Raw genomic sequence first — 21,158 nt, 5'->3', positions numbered from 1 at the left:
CGCCGGGATTCGAACCCGTGATCTCTGGATTGAAAACCAAACCAACTTCAACCGTGACCATAACGTGTCTTGACAATTGGCACGAAATTCGCCATCATCTAGCTTTCACTAATGTGTCAGGCGTTTCGATGTTCCTGCTGAAAAGTAAATACTTTAGTTATTAAGTTGCACCTGTCAAATGATCGAAGAGAAAAACGTGAGACGGATGTATGGGATGACAAGTCTGTACTGTATTGGCAAGGTGCAGGGTGCAAAGCGGGTGGAGGCCTGGAGGGGGTAACTAAAGGATGACAGCGCTCACCAGCGCTCACTATGGCCAAAATTGACATTCCTGTCACTGACTTACGTTGTCAAATCCATATTGCAGTAAACATTTTCGAGATAAATTTAATATGGGCCTAGTAAAATTTGTTATGGTGAATTGTAATAACACCAAGAAAAATAGCGACTAAATTCTAGCTATTTCCAAGACTGTGGTGGAAACGAAACCACCGTTTAAGTGGATAATTGCCGTAAGAAGAAAAGTGTCATCTAACCTCTGATTATTTAAAGTGCATAATCATTTGATACAAGTATTGAATTTACGGTGAATTTATAATGCAAACTTTATTGGAGGTAGAAAAGCCGATGTGGAAGCCAATCCCAGTTACGAGTATATTCCAAAATCATTTGAGTTGTTCCCTCATGTCTGCTCCTGTGTACACATCGAAACGGATTGACAAAAATGCGTAAACATCGAAGTTTCAATGGGATGAAGGAGCACGAAAACAAGAAAAGCAGAAGCAGGCCATCCACTAAAGGCTTGTCACATTTTAAATAAATTTCTTGAGAACTTATTTCATCACATTGATGACTATATATTTGTTGTGATATGGTAAACCTCTAATATTTTCAAGTAAATGAAACAAGTTTTTGTAATGTATATTATAATAAAAGTTATTATAGCTAGTTTCTTTTTATTTTACTATAAACCCTGTACCCTGTCCCTGAATGATATATTGGGTTGGTAAGAAAGTAATGAGCGAATCATAACCAATATTGTAATTTTTATTTAATTTATTATTTTAATCATTTATCAAAAATATAACGGCCTTCGTTATCTACTATTTGTCTCCATCGTTCTGGTAAATAATGAATAGCATCGGCGAAGGTTTAGATTTAAAAAACTCAGCTAAGTATGTACTGTCGTAGATGGGCTTGATCATCGAACTTTTTTTCATTCAAGGCATTGCTTAGCCATCTGAACAATGCGTAATCCGTAGGTGCCAAGTCTGGAGAGTACGGTGGATGAGGTATGACTTTCCAACCTAGCTCCAATAGCTTTAGCCGAGTCACTTTTGCAATGTGTGGGCGAGCATTGTGGTGTAAGAAAAAAACTTTAGCATGCTGTGGACGATTCTGACAGACTTTTTGGTTTAAATTTTCAAGCTGATTACAGTATACTGATGCGGTAACAGTCATTCCACTTGGTAGGAGTTCCCAGTGAATAATACCATGAATATCCCACCAAACGGACAGCATAACTTTTTTCGGGTGAGGCTCTGTTTTTGGTGCCTCTATTCCTTTTTCGTTTGGAGCTAGTCACTGACGTTTGCGTGTGTGATTTATATATAAGACCCATTTTTCATCTCCAGTGATAAGATGGTCCAACCAGTTGAATGTGCGGCGAAAAGACAGAAGTTGTATACTGATATCGGCACGGCGGTTTAGTTGATCTCTATCAAGTTCGTGCGGTATCTAAACACTGTATTTGTAGTTTTTTCCCAACTCGTGTAAATGTGTTTCTATGGTGACATGAGAGCAGCCTAACTCGGTAGCAAGAGTACGACTCGTTAGCCTCGGATCTCCTTCAATTAAGGTTTTTAATTTGGCTACATCAATCTTCACCGGTCGACCAGACTTAGGTTGATCTGATAATGAAAAGTCGCCACTACGAAACCGCTGGAACCATCGTTTCGCCGTGGCCTCAGACATAACTTCAGAAGCAACACGCTGACATATATTACGCACTGCTTCGGCGGCTGAATGGCCAGACTGAAATTCATATAGTAAACAATGCCTTACATGCACTTTTAATTCGTCCATTTTCTTCCTTATATTAGCTCGGCGACAGCTAGTGAATGACTGACGAGAAACTGTGCGACTAGCCCTTTATATACTTTCGACCATAGAAGATTCTAGAACTCGCTCAAAAATTTTATGTGGAATTCAATCGATCGCTCATTACTTTCTTACCAACCCAATAGTACCTACAGTTAGCCTATGAAAATGACATATCAACAATTTCAAAAACCAATGATTTATTTATACTTTATTGCACATAAGTTCAAATGGTGGAATAATGTCTTCAATCTCTAGAAAATTCCCAGCTAGAACCACTTTCTTGCCTTTATTCATTGACCGATATCGCATATATTATGTTTAAGTCGCCATCTTTGATTTTCGCCTTTGAAATCCTTCCTACATCCGATATCGCGGATCGGGTATAATGTGAAAACGCACTTAAGGTTGTAATATTTTGCCTATTCTGGAATGTACGTTCAAAATAATTAAGAATTATCGTGAAAACTTACGCAAAAAAAATCTAAACAAATAAAAAACCATAAAATAATAATAAAACCCAAAAAACTGGATATCTTTACGTGTGTCTCCACCGAGGCTTGAACCAGTGACCTCTGGATTGAAAAGCGAACGAACTTCTGATGAGACCATAACGTGCCATGACAATTTGCCCGAAATTCGGTATCATCTAGCTTTCGCTACATGTCAGGCATTTCGATGTTCCTGCATAAAAATAAATAGTCAGTTCCACCTGTCAAATTATTGAAGAGAAAAACCTGAGACGGATGTATCGGATGACAAGGCTTGCAAATTTATTAAATATAGATATGTGCCAAATGGGACTATGAGCGACATCTATCCATTTCCGCTGCAAACAATAGTTTCGTTTTGACAGTCGCATTTTGTGGTACGGGGTGGCATAGTCTGTATATATGTAGTTTGTGATAAATTCAAGTTTATCCTTGCCGGCGGCCATATTTCCGACCTCATATAACCCGGCAACGTCAAATCAAGGGTGAACAGGCATCATCTGGGCGAGCTGACTCCATCGTAGGCCACGTCTTTGCCTTTGGCTCGTCTGTTGCCAGCCCATCACTATCACTACATAGTATAAAACAAAGTCGCTTTCTCTGTCCCTATGTCCCTATGTATGCTTAAATCTTTAAAACTACACAACGGATTTTGATGCGGTTTTTTTCAATAGATAGAGTGATTCTAGAGGAAGGTTTACATGTAGGTATAGTACCCGTGCGAAGCCGGGGCGGGTCGCTAGTTTATAATAAAAGTAAAAAATGTTTTCACCACACCAACTGGTAGAGGTTTACTTTGCTATTCGAAAACAGCAAAATCGCAATGTATCCACGTGCAAAGTAATTTTATACAAGTTTCAACTTGATGGCTGGTAGAATTTAGCTATAAATGATGATTTTGAATCATAAACATTGAACAGATTGATGGATTTCACTTAGTTTGATGTTTTATAGTCAGTATTTTGTTCGTGTTGGTGTGGTGAAATTTTTTGTGTTTCACTTCGTGCCTTGAAACCCTCGCAACGCTCAAGATTCCACTTTTTAAATCTTTATAGTGGAATCTTTCGCTTGCTCGTATTCCCGACGCAGTAGGTAATTAAGACTCCAAAACAGGTTCTTCATGCTACTTATTAATATTTTTACAAGGCGTCACAGAAACAAAGCTCTCATTCTTTTCGCCAAAATGTGCAATGACAGCCCGCCGTTCGGGTTGCCAACTTACAAAAATATATCAATCTTTGGTTAAAATTATGAGATATTTAACACTGCCTTACAGTAATTATATCATAATTTGTGAAGTTATGAGATTCTTAAGGTGGCTCGCCTAGGTTACCCGAAGCTCAGGCTGCGTTAGATGGCGTTAATCTGCAAATTACCAGTCTTATTTTTTTTGTGGAGTCGTACAGGCATTTATATACTTTCAATTATGCTTCGCGAACATTTAATATTAAAATTAACGTATTACAACAAACATTCAACTTCTCATTGTAACGTTAATCCCCTTAATGTAAATAAATTTACTATTTTACACTATTTTTAAGTACCACTCACACATACAAACAGTGTTTTTGTATTCCTTCTAGTCGATAATTTCACGCGGCGACAGCTTGTTTAAATAGCCTTGCGGTAAATACGTGCCATCGCATGATTTGCATGGAAGTACTGGGTTCGAATCCAGGACTTTTTTCTTTTTTTTTAATACTACGTCGGTGGCAAACAAGCATACGGTCCGCCTGATGGAAAGCGGTCACCGTAACCTATGGACGCCTGCAACTCGAAGAGTGTCGCTTGCGCGTTGCCGCCCCATTAGAAACTTGTACACTCCCCTTTGCTGCGTATGCACAGCAAAAAGGAGTGTACAAGTTCAAAGGAGGGTTTGGGTTGCCGACGACTCAAAGGACAATAGACGGAACAAATTAGTTCCTTAAGTCCTCCCGTCGTCAGCACCCCGCACCCTCGTTGAGCTCTGGCAGCCTTACTCACCGGCAGGAACACAACACTATGTGACACTATTTTTTGTTCGTCGAACTCAGAATTTCTAACATAATTATCCTAATCTGATATTTAAAAAAAAATCCAAAAAGTATAGATAAATTTTAGTTTCTAAACTACGATCCGAATGATTTTTTTTTCTAATTGTTTATTTTTGATGGAGCAAGGGTATTCAAATCGCTTTTGAAATCTTAAATTAGTAAATGAAAATGCAATAGTTAACTGAGTAACGTAATGCTTTAAAAACTCAAGTGGACTTTTTTTATCTAAGGAGTGATTTCGATAAAATATTATATTTAGCGAGGGTATTAAAAGTTGTGTTTTATATCTCAACTTAATAAATAGAAAATCAAAATGACAATAAAAAAATCAATATGTTCTCTAAGACAAAATTGATACCTTCGGCTCTCCATTCTTGCTCAGTCAATAAAAAAAACGAAATTTATATCCAAAAAAATACAAAAAGTTTTTATAATCCTGGGAATCGAACGCACCTTCACGGCGTGACAGACGATTGTTCCCCAACGACGCCATTACATAACACGCTGTTACCGACGAAATTGGGCTATACATATATAGTTATTTAAATATAAATAATAATGTCAAATCCATACTAATATTACAAATGGGAAAGGGTGTGTGTCTGTTTGTTTGTCCGTCTTTCACGGCAAAACCGGAGCGACGAATTGACGTGATTATTTAAGGGGATTTAGTTGAAGGGATGGAGAGTGACATAGGCTACTTTTTGTCTCTTTCTTACGCGAGCGAAGCCGCGGTCAAAAGCTAGTTTATTATAAATGGGAAAAGCTGGTTACTCTATAATCTGAAGTGGAAGAATTCGTTGTTTCACCAAAGATAAGTTGTGTTTGTTTGTTTGTCCGTCTTTCACGGCCAAACGGAGCGACGGATTGACATGTTTTTTAAGTGGAGATAGTTGAAGGGATGGAGAGTGACATATGCTACTTTTGTCTCTTTCTAACGCAAGCGAAGCCGCGGGCTAAAGCTAGTACAGCACGGGAAGCATGGTCGCGCGATAGACGATAAAATATCAGGCCGTCCCTGTCGCACTATTAGTAAGTGCGATTATAGGGACGGCCAGATGTTTTATCATTTATCGCGCGACCATAATTGCCTGCCTGGATCAGATTATATTGATGATAATTATTATTTGTAACCATTTAGTTAATATTGTCTTCAGTTACCGCGATAGTTACTCATGAAATAAAAACTATGAAAACGGATTAAATCGTGTATAATGAATTTACAATTTATCCCGACGTTTCGAACACTACAGCGTTCGTGGTCTCTGAGCTCAGCGGGTGACTGAGGAAAAATTACAATGTGCAAAAGCTACCCACATACCTACATACATATTCATATATATAACTATTTAGTTGTTGAAGAAAAACATTCACACAACAATAACATAGGTCAAATAGCTCAGTAAATGTAAGGAAGTCAGCACATTACTAATACTATGCCACACTATGACCTATGTACCTGACCTGACGTGTAATATTTTATTTTATCAACAAAGGCATAATAAAGATTGTAATGTATTTTTGTAAAATAAAAAATAGGAAAGAAATATAGTAAGAGTCTTTTTTAATAGAATATTTATTCTATTAAAAAATAAAAATAAAACTTAATAAATCCAAAAAAAGTTCAAATTATTAAAAAAGAGCCCGGAATCGAACTCGAGATCTCCTGTTTCATAGTCAATGCATTTGACCGAGACGCCATTTCGATTTACACTAGCAGTGTCGAAATACACGATATGTATCTTTATTGACAAAATGCGTCATTATTTCTGAGTCTGCTTGAGTTAAGTAAACCAATATCTTTAAATAATTACTTGTCAGGAGCCGAGTGTCACTGATGACAATGTCAACTAAAAATGCGCGAAATATGACGGCTCTGTGTCTGTACACAAAATTTGGCACACACATTTTCGTAAAATTAATAAAAAATTCACATGGATTTGTCCATGATTTCTGTATGAAACAATGTATTTCGTTCAATACTGCGACGATGGATAATGTATAGTAGATGTATGCGCATATTTTTATTTAGTTGTAGTGTGCGGTGACTAAATAAATGGTAGATGTTTTTTGTATGGAAAGCGAGCCACCTTAACATTCGGGTATCAATATTGGCACTTGCGGTTGAACTACAACTTTGCCCCCTTGTAAACCAAATAACTATTTACCTGACGGGATACACGACAGACTCCATCAACAGGCTCTTCGCGTCTTCTAACCCCTTAATGTCCTCCCAGCTAACATTCGCAGGTCTTATGATATCCTGGTACAAGTCTTCGACTAGCTGCTTCTTCTCTGTTGACGCTCGGGCCAGGAATGGTGACAGGGACTTCAGTTCTATTGCTGGTATGCCTTCATAGCTCTGTTGAAACATTTATTTATGCATTAAAACAACCTTAAGACGGTTGGCGCTTAAGCCAATCCAATAATGGCAATCCAACATAGTGTGTTTCGCGACGTAAGCACATACCGCCATTTTTCCGAGGAACGTCTCATATTAAGTACCTACGAAATACTTGCACCAATAAAGCTATTCGAGCTGGACACGTGGACATATTCCATCCATATCTAGTAGCACACCTCACTGGCGATCAAATATATGAAAGAGGCGCGTTCCTAGCACACATTCTAAGCTTGTGTAGGTGAACGCGTACTAAGCTTGTACGAGTGAGATATGACAGGTCGACTGATCGCGTTTTTGATAGGCGGTAACTGTGAGGTAACCGAGAGGGGGTGGGTGGCACTTTTAGCGGGGAGCGGGAGTGGCCATACTTTACGGTAGTTCTCTTTATTATACTGTGCTAGTAGTGTCTGGTGGAGGAACAGTGTACGTAGCCGAATGCACAAACGCTCACGAAACGCTGACGATAATATCTCTTTCGTAGCTATCTAGCTCTATCGCTCTTGCGTATTGGCGCGACAGAGCTAGACTACGAAATGCCATTCGGCTACGGAGCTAGGTTGTTTGTTGCAGTGAACTCTTTCAAGAACCACTATACTGTTGACACTTTCTATTAAGAGAATCGGCTGATTTTGTCATTAAGTAAATCCCTTAGGCCCACTTGCACGAACTACTTAACTGAGGGTTAGTGGGCTGTCATCTGCCAAATTCCATATAAAATGGTGGGTTAACCCTCCATTTTCGTTGGTGCAAGTGGCCCCTTAGATAGGTATACTATAAGGATTTTTCTACCAGGTTAATAAATAACCAAACCTGTTTAGCCAAACCCAGCTGCGAGACAGTGATGTCAGGCAGCGAGGCCTCAAACCCCGTGAGGGCCTCGGGCTCCGCCCGCGGTCTCGCCTGCCTCGTTGGAGGCCTGCGGGGCGCCGGCGGCGACACCTGGCGGAGGAACTGCGGCTGCTTGTTGAAGCGCGATAAGTAGTAGCTTGTGTAGTCCTGAAATGAGAGGAAGATAAACGTTTTTCATCACACTCCCACAGTAAATGTGCAATTCCCGCGGGCGGAGCAGGAGTTATAAAATAACCCTTCTCCCTAGGGAGTTATGAAATTTCTAGTACCTTCTTTTCCAATCTTTTTACACGTTACACAAATATCTTACCATATGTGTGTCTGTCGGTGATAAATTGATAATTCTTCAATCTCAATGTAAACATAAGTTCTGTGTAATATAAATGTATAAGGTCATTTATTTGTACGTCTATAATAGGCTGAAAGTGGAGATATTTTTATAGACTAATGTAGATCTATTATGTACATCCATTGTTTTTGAAAAATAAATATATTTCATTTCATTCATTTTTCTTGTCGCAAGTATGTAATTCGGGGCGTAAGAATATTGTAAACTCGAGTCTCACAGTGGCCACAGTCGATTTCTCAGGTCGATCATGATTTTCAGGAGAAAATGGGTTGGTGAAATTCTTACCCCGTCACCACACAAGTAACATCGTATTATTTATTTATTTATTTATTTATTTATTTCAAAAAACTTATGACTATATTACATTTTTTTCTTTTCGCCAAACTGGAACCAGTTTGTTGGCGAATAGTGCGCTCTCAAACATATTTTACCTTAATTAAGTTGTTTACCACAAACCACAATGCAACTTACAACTAACATGCGTTTGCGTACCTACTTCGTCTCACGACAGCAGTGTCTATGAACCTTATTTATATGTTCTTACGATCTGCAACATGTCGCTCTCGTGAAACGAAATATCTACGCATTCCTACCCACTAATATTTACATGACATGATATGTTAACTGAAAATCCACTACTTAGGCAGTTATATTATCTAATAGTGTTGACTTTAATATTTTTTAAACATCTGTTTACTATTACATCTGTTTATTATTATAATGATAGTCTTCGCCAACGGAGATTTAATTTAGCTCTACATAGTGCTAAAAGCTCTTCATGGATATAAAAACGTTACGAGTGAAAGTTGAGCTCATCAGAGAATCTCGCCAAGTTTCTGAGCGAACAGGAAAACTTACTTAGCTTGAGAATTTTATTATCTTAAAACTACGGAGTTGATGAGGTTTTATCCAATATACCTAGATAGAAAAGTAATCTACAACAAGGTAAAGATAATGCTGAGTATGTTTTGTGTTAGGTAGCTCAGATTTCTTTAGAATAATTTTTAAGAAAAAAAACTATAAGCGTGCCGTTCAGATTTGAGGAGTTCCGTTCTGACCATCATCAGCAGTTCCACTGCACCAAATGTCACTGTTCAGTACGTAAATGCATGTTGTTCCTTTAAAAACACAAAAATCACCAAGGCATACACTTTCAGATTCGAGGACTTCCCTCGATTTCTCCAGGATCCCATCATCAGAACTGGGTTCTGAGAAAAATGGGACCAATCTGTATGCATATACATTCAATCAAAATAAATTTCAAAATCGGTCCAGTAACGACGGAGATATCGTGGAACAAACATAAAAAAAATAAAAATAAACATACAGACGACTTGAGAACCTTCCTTCCTTGAGAATTTGAGGCGGCAGTTAAAAATAGAGGTTGGTTTTGAATTCAGTATTCCGTACCTAAGGCACTGGTTACATCAGAAGTGAGTAAAGCTATGAGCTGCGATGATAGCGTGAGCGAGTCATAGTTCGTCGCCAACAGAGAATAAAAAGCAAAATTATGTCTGTCTGTATGTCTATCGTAACATTCATTATAGGCTCCGAAATTACTGAGCCAGTAGCAAAAAGGCTATCGAATTTTATTAGTGGAAATGTTGGAAAGCCTCTAGGACTACCGTCCTAGAGCTAATAAATATTAGATATACCTACCTATGCAAAACCTGGAGGGCGATTTTTGAATCTCACATACGGGATTTTGTCACTAAAATACCGGTTGAAAACGGTGACTTGCTTATTATTTTCAGTGACAATTTTCTGAATTCGAACGCGTGAGACTCAAAAATCGCCCTCCAGGGGGCCGATTTTTGAGTCTCACGGCGTTCGAATTCAGAAAATTGTCACTGAATAATAGGCAATTCACCGTTTTCAACCGGTACTTTAGTGACAGTGAGACTCAAAAATCGGCCCCCTGACCAGAAATATACATGTGACTAGGCGCCATGTTGTGAAATTTCATTAGAAACCATTTTTAACCTCCGACGCAAAAACGGCAGGGTGTTATAAATAATAAAAAAAATAAAAATAAAACGTTTATTCAGAACGTAAAGCTTAACCCTATTACATATCTTCTGCCAAACCACTTTGTGGTTTGTTGGCAGACGAGGCTCCCATACACTTATCAAGCTAAAATACCTCATAGTTTTTAGATATATGTATAATATATATATAAGTTTTTGCTATGCATACACACACACATATACATATACGTATAGGATGCATGTATGCGTAGCCAAAACCTAGCTTACCTTAACCCTTTACTTATGCGCTTTATGAGCGATTACCTCTTAATCTAGCAATTATGCGTTTCAGCGTTTACCTTAAACTTACAGCGTTTACTTTACAGTTCAAACTAATATTTTCTTATCTATTATGACATGAAGTAGGGAGTTAATTCTCTTATTTAAGCGTACAGCATAAAGATACAATTTTCAGTGATTACATTTTATACAGGTTGTATTTTATCTTTTAGTTTATTTAACAGGAAGATACTTAGTAAGTTTGACGTGTCTGTGTGTGTGTGTGTGTGTGTGTGTGTGTGTGTGTCTGTCTGTCTGTCTGTGGCATCGTAGCTCCCGAACGGATGAACCGATTTGGATTTAGTTTTTTTGTCTGAAAGCTAAGTAAATCGGGAGTGTTCTTAGCCATGTTTCATGAAAATCGGTCTACTATGTCGCGGTCGGGGCTTATTCAAAATTTTAATTTTGTGGTTAGGTTATTTCATACAATATGTACTTACTGAATTGTCACTAACTAACTAACAAACAGTGCGATAGGGACGGCCTGATATTTTATCATTTATCGCGCGACCATGCCTGCCTGAATAACAGCACCCGCTTGACAATAATCATATGTGAGTGTGCACGGGAAAACGTCCCACTTTGTCGATTGCTATAGAGCTGCTTTGTCAGTTGATTCATATAAAGATACAGGTAAATCTCGCCTTAATGGTAACCGACAAATAAAATAAATAAATAAATAAAATAAACACATATCAACTTAGCCCCAAACTAAGCAAAGCTTGTACTATGGGTACAAAGTGGGACGTTTTACTAAACACACTCACATATATTTCTGGTCAAGCTTTACCATTATGTAACCGTTATCTAATAAATTGCAGTTAGAACAGAGTCACTCAAACCGTTTCACGCCACAATTTTACATTGTCGCTGTAATAGCAAAGAATAATAACTTAAATTTTGGCTCCCAATAAATAATATATTGCATACGACGCAGATGACGCTCCCCCGCCCAACACCAAAAGGCCATATCTTTTAAACCTTATAAATATAGTTACATCGTTTTGAATGTAGCGAAGTTATACCAGTTTAGGCTCATCGCCAACTGTGTGAATGTCGCTGTGATATCATAAAGCAGTCATCTTATACAATTTAATACGTTTTGAGGGTGTGACGTGACCTTAATTCATAGCTACGACTATCTATAAATTATGATGCGAATAGTAGGTACGCGAAAAATTAAAGATCCAAATATACTGTAAGAGACGGTCTATCGGTGAAAGGCATCCATTAAAATTAAAACACTTTAAATGGGGCTATTTAAACTATTTTTCCTCTCACTAGCTCGGAAACACGTGTTTTGTCCTTTAATACCAGCGGGTAAAAACGCATTTTATCCACTAGTGGGTAAAGTAATTTGACCTGCTTTAAAATTGATAAAAGTAGGTGAATCTAGTAATAAAGATGATTTCCCACCTGTGGAATTATGGAAGCAGTGATAAACGCATTTTTTGCGTTGTAGTTTCCTCGCTATAGTGAGGGGAAAAGTTTTGTGTTACACTCGGGCCGTCCGTCCGCGGATAATCTCAGTAACCGTTAGCACTAAAAAGCTGAATTTTGGTACAAATATGTATATCAATCACGCCGACAAAGAGCGAAAATAAAAAAATGAAAAAAATGTTTTATTAGGGTACCCCCCCCTACATGTAAAGTGGGGACTGATTTTTTTTTTCATTCCAACCCCAACGTGTGATATATTGTTGGATAGGTATTTAAAAAGGAATAAGGGTTTACTAAGATTGTTTTTTGATAATATTAATATTTTCGGAAATAATCGCTCCTAAAGGAAAAAAAGTGCGTCCCCCCCCTCTAACTTTTGAACCATATGTTTAAAAAATATGAAAAAAAATCACAAAAGTAGAACTTTATAAAGACTTTCTATGAAAATTGTTTTGAATTTGATAGGTTCAATAATTTTTGAGAAAAATACAGAAAACTACGGAACCCTACACTGAGCGTGGCCCGACACGCTTTTGGCCGGTTTTATCTTATCTTAAAAGGTTTCATTCCGTATATGAAACCTCTTACAATACACTGCTGAATGATTGTTGGTTGTAGATTATGTTATAATTATAGTTTCAAGTACTGTGCGTATTTCGCCACAGTAACATGGACAATTCTGTGCCTATTTCTAGGATAACTAACTCATATATACTCAGCGTCAATATTTCCTTGTTCAACAGGCAATGAAAGACGAAGTGTCACTCCCGGGCGCCAATTGTCACATAATATGTGAATTATGCCACTGAGTGTTTTAGTTAGAAACCTACCTGAAATACTTTACGACACCCACACGTCAAACTATTGCATGATTTTTTTTTATACTACGTCGGTGGCAAACAAGCATACGGTCCGCCTGATGGAAAGCGGTCACCGTAACCTATGAACGCATGCAACGCAAACAGTGTCACATGCGCGTTGCCACCCCATTAGAAACTTGTACATTCCCTTTTGCTGTGTTAAGTACACAGCAAAAAGGAGTGTACAAGTTCCAAGGAGGGTTCGGGTTGCCGACGACTCTAAAGGACAATATACGGAACAAGTTAGTTCCGTAAGTCCTCCCGTCATCAGCACCGCACCCTCGTTGAGCTCTGGCAGCCTTACTCACCGGCAGGAACACAACACTATGAGTAGGGTTTAGTGCTATTTGGCTGCGGTCTTCTGTAAGACGGAGTTACTACCCCAGTTGGGCTCTGCTCTAGATTCGAGCGAGAAGAATCATTTAAAACCTGTGGTAGCCGAATGCACAAACGCTCACGAAACGCTCACGATAATATCTCTTTCGTAGCTATCTATCTCTATCGCTGGCTTATTGGCGCGACAGAGCCAGATTAAATTTCTGCGGCGTTTCGCATCGCAAAAATGCCATTCGGCTACGGAGCCTGACTTAGATACGCGCCATCTTGCGGAATTTCATTAGAACTATTTTCTTCATACTATACTGAACTGTCACCCCATACATCAGAATAACAGCGCCCTCCTGACAATAGTCATACATTTCTGGCCAACCTTTATTTATTTTAGTGTATTTTAAATAAGTCTCATATGTTACTGGGTGTTTTCCAAAATAAATACCGAAAATTGAATTTCGGCAGATCTGGGGCCCGTTTCACAAAAGGTACAAGCCTTGTATTACAAGTGCGCGAACTGTCAAATCGTATGGGTTGTCATGGAAACACACTTGTAATACAGGGCTTGTACCTTTCGAGAAACGGGCCCCTGGACGTGTTTGGGCTCATTCTTCTCAGAATCACGAGCTGATTCGATCCCGACTATAAAACAATGTGTCCCAAATTTTCCATACAAAATTCGAGTTTCCAATACGTCATGCTCGTAGTAAGTTCATACTAACATCGTGACGTAAAGGAAAAAAAACTGAGGACACATTTTTTTATCGTCGGGACTCGGGATCGAATCAGCTCGTGATTCCGAGAAGAATGAGCCCAGACACGTCCAGATCTGGTGAAATTCGATATTCGGGATTTATTTTGGAAGAAGCCCTACTATGGACAAAATAACCATTGAAAATTATTGCATTGTGGCTAAAACACCCTGTACAGACACGCTAGAATCATCATATCGACTGCAGTAGGGTAACCTCCCCGTTAAACGTTTCAGTGTGATCGGTGCTCTCGCGCGGAACGGGACGGGTCACTGAGCACTGCGCCGGGGCTAGATACCGAATGTGCCACAGGCATGTACCTACAGGTATACATTTACTTAGAGTATTACGTTAGGTCAGACTTAAGTGTCTTAACCTTACATACTAAACTAAACTTACAGATGCTCTTCAACAATGACGACCGGTCTGGCTCAGTCGGTAGTGACGCTGCCTGCTAAGCCGCGGTCCTGGGTTCGAATCCCGGTAAGGGCATTTATTTGTGTGATGAGCACAGATATTTGTTCCTGAGTCATGGATGTTTACTATGTATATATATAATATAAGTATATATTTATCAATTTAAGTGTGTAAATCGTCGCTTAACCTGCATGATTATGTCCAGGGGGCCGATTTTTGAATCTCACTTTCCCTACAATACCGGTTGAAAACGGTGAATTGCCTATTATTTTCAGTGACAATTTTCTGAATTCGAACGCCGTGAGACTTAAAAATCGGCCCCCAGGTCTATGTTATCAGACATACTCCGCATTGAGACCTGCCTCCTCCGCTATGGTGTCAGCTGCGTGGAACAAACCATCGTTGTGACTTGTGGTCTTCAGATACCCCCCAGGCGAAACACGGTCTTCACAAACTTGCGGGATTCGTATCTTCAGCGTCTCATTTGGTCACTCTCCAGGTGCGTAGCCGAATGGCATTTCTGCGACGCGAAACGAAAAAGAATCAACGCCGCGAAAGGTTAGACTGGCTCTGTCGCGCCAATACGCACGAGCGATAGAGATAGATATCTACGAGCGTTGTGTTTCGTGAGCGTTTGTGCGATTCGGCTACGAACCCAGTTCAGTCTGATCGGATTTCACTCTCGCTATCTTTTATTTTATTACAAGGAGATAAAACAGAAACATACAAGTGAAGAATATAACATAATAGTTATTTGTTATACAAGGGTGCAAAGTTGTATTTTGACGCCGAGTGTGGAATTGAAAAACGAGCAAGTGAAAGGATTCTATAGTTGAACCACGAGCGAAGCGAGTGGTTCGAGAATAGAATCCGGAACTTGCGAGTTTTTTAACACACGAGAAGTAAAATACATTTGCACCCGAGTGTAACACAAAACTTTTCCCCTCACTATAGCGAGGAAACTACAACGCAAAAAATGCGTTTATCACTGCTTCCAGTAGTTCCACAGGTGGTAAATCATCTTTATTTCTAGATTCACCTACTTTTATCAATTTTAAAGCAGTTAATTTGACTTTATTCAAGGTCAAATTACTTAACCCACTAGTGGATAAAATGCGTTTTTACCCGCTGGTATTAAAGGACAAAACACGTGTTTCCGAGCTAGTGAGGGGAAAAAATATACGTATCTAGTACAAAATAGATTAAGATGTTTCCTTGAACATATCCCACTGAGAACATACGTGGTCTGAGGTTAGTAGCACAATAATCTACAAGTTACCTGCATGATGATGTCAAGGTCTATGTTATCGCAGACCTCATACTCCGCGGTGAGACCTGCCTCCTCCGCCATGGTATCAGCTGCGTGGAACAATCCCTCAGCCTTCAGGTAGTTGTGGACCAGGTAGCGGAGAATCCGCTTGCGGGTGCGGAAGAGGGACTCTTTCTGCAGAATAATTGGTTTATTACTTCCTATAAGCCTAGCACATGATGGCCGCGAGAGTATGTCGCCGCGAGACAGATGACACGTCTTCTTCTAACTGTATTAATGACATAAGGACGGGTAGTCTATCTCGCGGCGACATACTCTCGCGGCAATCATGTGCTAACCCTGCTATAAGCCTAGCACATGATGGCCGCGAGAGTATGTCGCCGCGAGACAGATGACACGTCTTCTTCTAACTGTATTAATGACATAAGGACGGGTAGTCTATCTCGCGGCGACATACTCTCGCGGCAATCATGTGCTAACCCTGCAGTTTTGATATCACATTTCACGTAGTCCTATGGGTAAAGATTACAATATTATTCAAATTACTCTCCGATTCTATGCAGGTAATATGAAATGTAACCGTCTACCGCAATAAGGTAACTTTTATCATAGAACGACACAAATTTTGGCCCAAAATTATTCCCCCTTTTACATGTTTATCATCATCATCACCTTCATTCGTTTACCGTATCCGAGTCACTTGGGGTCGGCGTAGCATATCTTCCTCGTTCATATAGATCTATATTTTTTAACTATGCTCTTCAAAATCTGGGCCTACGGTCCCAGCCAAAATGGGGCTACCATAAATTATAATCGCTGTACTATACATCACATCCATACTAATCCATACTAATATTATAAATGGGAAAGTGTGTGTGTCTGTTTGTTTGTCCGTCTTTCACGGCAAAACGGAGCGACGAATGGACGTGATTTTTTTAAGTGGAGATAATTGATGGGATGAAGAGTGACATAAGCTATTTTTTGTCTCTTCCTAACGCAAGCGAAGCCGCCGGCAAAAGCTAGTACTATATAGATCTATATTTTTTAACTATGCTCTTCAAGACCAGGCCCCGTAGCCGAATGGCATTTCTCCGACGCCAAACGAAAGCGATACGCCGCTGGCTCTGTCGCGCCAATACGCAAGCGCGATAGAGATAGATATCTACTAGCGCTTCGTTTCGTGAGCGTTTCGTGAGCGATTGTGCCATTCGGCTAGCCACCCTGGGTACGTAGCCGAATGGCACAAACGCTCACGAAACGAAACGCTCGTAGATATATATCTCTACCGCTCTTGCGTATTGGCGCGACAGAGCCAAACTACCTTTCGCGGCGTTTCGTTTTCGTTTCGCTTCGTAGAAATGCCATTCGGGTGCGGGGCCAGTTTTAATATCACTTTTGACGTCCCATAGGGATCACAGGTAAAGGTTATATTCGACCACAATAAGGTACAGTCACTGCCAATAACATCGTACACAAAAAAAGGCTGAACAGTACAAATATCTGTTATGGCTCTAGAAATAAGATTCTGTCAGATATTTCTGCAGCCTTTTTGTGCGTTGTCATTGACGATGGCTGTTCCGTATATCGTGGAAATACACAAACAACCACTTGATTACAACCCGAAACACTGGGGAACTATAATTCTACTGACTTGTACCCCCTTTTAAATGTTTTGTTTATACGATACCACAGTATAATAAAGAGTACTATCGTACAATATGGCCACTCCCGCTCCCCGCTGAAAGTGCGGCACACCCTCTCCGCGGTTACCTCACAGTTACCGCCTGTCAGAAACGCGAACAGTCGACCTGTCATATTTCACTCATACAAAGCAAAGTACACACCTACACGAGCTTAGACTCTGTGCAAGGAACGCGCCTCTTTCATACATTTGATCGCCAGTGTCCGAGGTGTGACGATACTGTGACTACTATAATTATGTAGGTAGTCAGCGTAGGCTCTCAAGATCTGGGCTTAGGGTCCCAGGCAAAATTGTTACCGAATTTTGATAAAAAATGTGGCTGCCCTAAATTATAAATCCTGTATAAGTAATATTACTTTTCATAAATATAAACACAATGACAATATTATAAACAGAACATACCGCCTCCATCTTCCGCATTTGACTCATAGGCCTATTTATAACTCCAGACATCGCTTCGCTGGACAAACCACAATATGAATACAATAATAAAAGAGTATAAAAATGAGAAATGCCAATATGACTCAGTCACAAGTTAGTTGCTAGGGGTTGTTTGGTAACCAAGCAACCATAAGGGTATGCGCCCACGGGCAACTGTCGCGGCAACTAATTAGCATAAGAAATTTTTGAAAAAAAAAAATCGTCACTACTTTGAAAAAATCTCGTATCTCACGCTGCTCCTCAAAGTTAAAACGCAGTAAGTCTATATGCATTCCATACTTAAACTAAATACCAAAAACTAAATATACTTAAACTAATGATACATCAATGATTCCATACATACTACAATTTTCTTTTCATTGGCAGACGAAGATACAAGTTTTTACAAAGGTTTTAGTGACGATATATATGTTTTTATATACTCCTCGGTCTTTATTCCGAGGTGGATTTTGCCAATGACGACGTTTCTCAACGTATACAACCAGTGAGTATTATATTCTTTGCATACAACGCACGTAAAGATTGAAAATATTTAAACTTTTTTCTGATGACTATTTTATATTTGACACCTTGTTTTATGTCAGTGTCAGTGAAATGGGCGAAATCGACGCAAAATTTTGCGCAAAATCATAACGAAATGTGCTTTTGAAATCTAAATCAGTACGACATCAGTCGTTATGAAGACCTTGTTGACCTACGCAGAAGTAGGTAGTGGACCTTTGAGGATTATAATCAACAGGTGGGCCATTTTTTTCAAAGTTGTCCAGCCCACTATTTTTGTAACATGGGTATTTTTTACACGATTAATACTCAGAATCGCGAGGTCTTTCGATCCTGATAGGAGAAGAAAAATGTCCCAAGATTTCCATACATTTTTTCGAACCTTCCATTCCGTTACCGCCATACAAAATGTATGAAAAAATGGTAACGGAATGGGAAAAAAACCTTGGGGCACTTTTTTTCTGCTATTACAATTGAAAGAGCTCGCGATTCTGAGTGGAAACCACACAAAAATTTCCAAATCCAAAAAAAAAGTGGGGTGGACAACTTTGAAAAAAATGGCCCAGGTCTCCGAGGAAGCATTGGACATACTTTGGAAGAAATGCAGAAGCGGTAAGTTTTCCAAATATTTTCACGATTATTTATAACTAGCTTTTGGCCCCCGGCTTCGCTCGCGTTAGAAAGAGACAAAAAGTAGCCTATGTCACTCTTCATCCCTTCAACTATCTCCACTAAAAAAATCACGTACCTATATTTGTCGCTCCATTTTGCCGTGAAAGACGGATAAACAAAAAGACACACACACTTTCCCATTTATAAATTTTATTATATTAGTATGGATTGCCCCGACCCAACTTGACACCCTTATTGAGCTCTGACAATTTTACTTACCGGCAGGAACACAACGCTTGCGAAGCAATTTCCTATTGAAAGGTTCGTCCACAATATTTGTAACTAAATACAATGAACACAAAACAGCAATAAAACACAATAAAATGTACCTATATATGTTCGTGTTAATATCTTTTCTTGGTCTTACCTAACCACAAAAAGAGCTTACATTTTTATGTTACTAACAAATCTACAGGATTACGCCTGCAATGAACATTTTTCATTTCATGAATGAATTTTTTTGGATTTGGAATTTTTTATGTGGTTTCCACTCAGAATTTTCGCGAGCTCTTTCAATTCTAATAGGAGAAAACAAGTGTCCCAAGGTTATTTTCCCATTCCGTTTCATACATTTCGTATGGCGGTAACGGAACGAAAGGTTCGAAAAAATGTATGGAAATCTTGGGACATTTTTTTTCTCCTATCAGGATCGAAACACCTCGCGATTCTGAGTATTAATCGCGTAAAAAATACCGATGTTACAAAAAAGTGGGGTAGACAACTTTGAAAAAAATGGCCACAAACCTTTCCATAAAATTCAACACTTTCACAGCAGTTTTCACTCCAGATCTTCATCAAATGAACTTTGTGTAAACTACCAGCGGGTTTAATTAAAGGAAACGTTCCTGAGAGCCGGTAATGAAGCTAAATGTGACTATTACAAGCCGTAAGGCCGCCTTTTTAATTACTGTAGATGCCAGGAACGGTTGCAGTCACTTGCAGAGTTAAATGCTTTAAGTGTAGAATAAAGGCTGAAATAATCCAAGCGCAAACTTATAGCTGAGTTTACACCAGCAAGTTATTGCTGCAAGTTTTGAGATGCGACTATGGGTAAGAGTGAGGGGCAAATATCTGCAACTCTTTCTTGCATACACCTCTATTTCAAAACTTGCAGCAGTTGCAGCAATAACTTGCAGGTGTAAACTCAGCTTAAGAGGAGCTTATTAATTTCTAAAAGTGGCACTGTAACTTGAGTAGTTTCATGTGCTCTGCCTACCCCATTTTAGGAATGCAGGCGTGAGTTTATATATAAGTATGTTATTACGAAGGTATAAGAACCAATGAACGATCCATAATATAACAGACAATGAAAAATTAAGTTCTAATTTAACGTTCATAAAAGAATTGGCACTAGGAACTAAGACTGCAGTGAAAGTGCCAGCAATAACCTACGGCAGCCACCAGATATATCGAAACGGGCGAAGTTTTGACAAATATCGAAACAGCCTCTATTACAAAAGCGATAAAGTGCACCTTATAAGAAATAAAGTCGTGTATACATATTTTTGGCACGTTGTCCGCATCTATATTTATTAACTTGAAGAATCTAAGCTCAGCCGCAAATTTTATACCGGATACTTCACAACGTCGTATCTGTTAAAAAAACTTCACTGAAAATTCAACTTAGCATTAAAATAAAGTTGACTTCCCTACTCACTTAAACACAAAGATATGAAATTACTACAACCAGCGTTTGATCGAAACACAAAATTAGTAATGCGGTTGTCAAAGACGATATTCCTGAAGTTCCATTCATTTTTGCACTAAACATTGTAAGAGACGGGCAGGGATCGGAACCGGTTTCAAAATATCGGTTAATATTGTTCGTAAACAGTTCAAATTTCTGTTCTGTCATTAACCGGTAATCTACAATAACGTTTTGACAGAGAACAAATCAATTTCGGTTACCTGTATTCAAGATGAACAGAATTTATTTCGTTCCGTGAAGTTTATTGAACGGGTTAATAAAATGACACGCTGTGTCAAGTTTGACAATAAATTTATTTACATATCTATAACAGCCTCTTCAACCAGCAATACACTGATATTGCACCTTTTTATTGTGAAGTTATAAATCGGTATGTCAGACATTGACTTAAATGAGGAGGCACACTGACATTTTATCCCACATTGAGTAATTATTAACATAATTACTAAAAGTTATCCCACCAGGCGGCGCCTGTGCAAGTGTCTAGCCATGTCACTGTCATTCATATGTGAGAGAGAGAAAACAAATATCAT

The 21,158-nt window shown here is 39.0% G+C and overlaps 1 protein-coding gene across 1 annotated transcript in view; it reads right to left on the bottom strand.

Annotated features, from left to right (window-relative positions):
* Positions 1-17,831, bottom strand: part of LOC125234159 (katanin p60 ATPase-containing subunit A-like 2) — a 53,679-nt gene extending 35,848 nt beyond the window's left edge. Inside the window, exons 1-4 of the mRNA XM_048140363.1 lie at positions 17,706-17,831; positions 15,611-15,775; positions 7,839-8,024; positions 6,793-6,986 (exon numbers count right to left, since the gene is read on the bottom strand). Coding sequence (XP_047996320.1) covers positions 6,793-6,986; positions 7,839-8,024; positions 15,611-15,775; positions 17,706-17,756 — 596 coding nt within the window. The 5' untranslated portion in view covers positions 17,757-17,831. The remainder of the gene's footprint in view (positions 1-6,792; positions 6,987-7,838; positions 8,025-15,610; positions 15,776-17,705) is intronic.
* Between the last annotated feature and the right edge of the window lie 3,327 nt (positions 17,832-21,158).

Source organism: Leguminivora glycinivorella, chromosome 15 (assembly GCF_023078275.1).
Source record: "Leguminivora glycinivorella isolate SPB_JAAS2020 chromosome 15, LegGlyc_1.1, whole genome shotgun sequence".
Lineage (NCBI taxonomy): Eukaryota > Metazoa > Arthropoda > Insecta > Lepidoptera > Tortricidae > Leguminivora > Leguminivora glycinivorella.
Note: the sequence above shows the minus strand (reverse complement) of the source record. Positions and strands in the feature narration are given on the sequence as shown.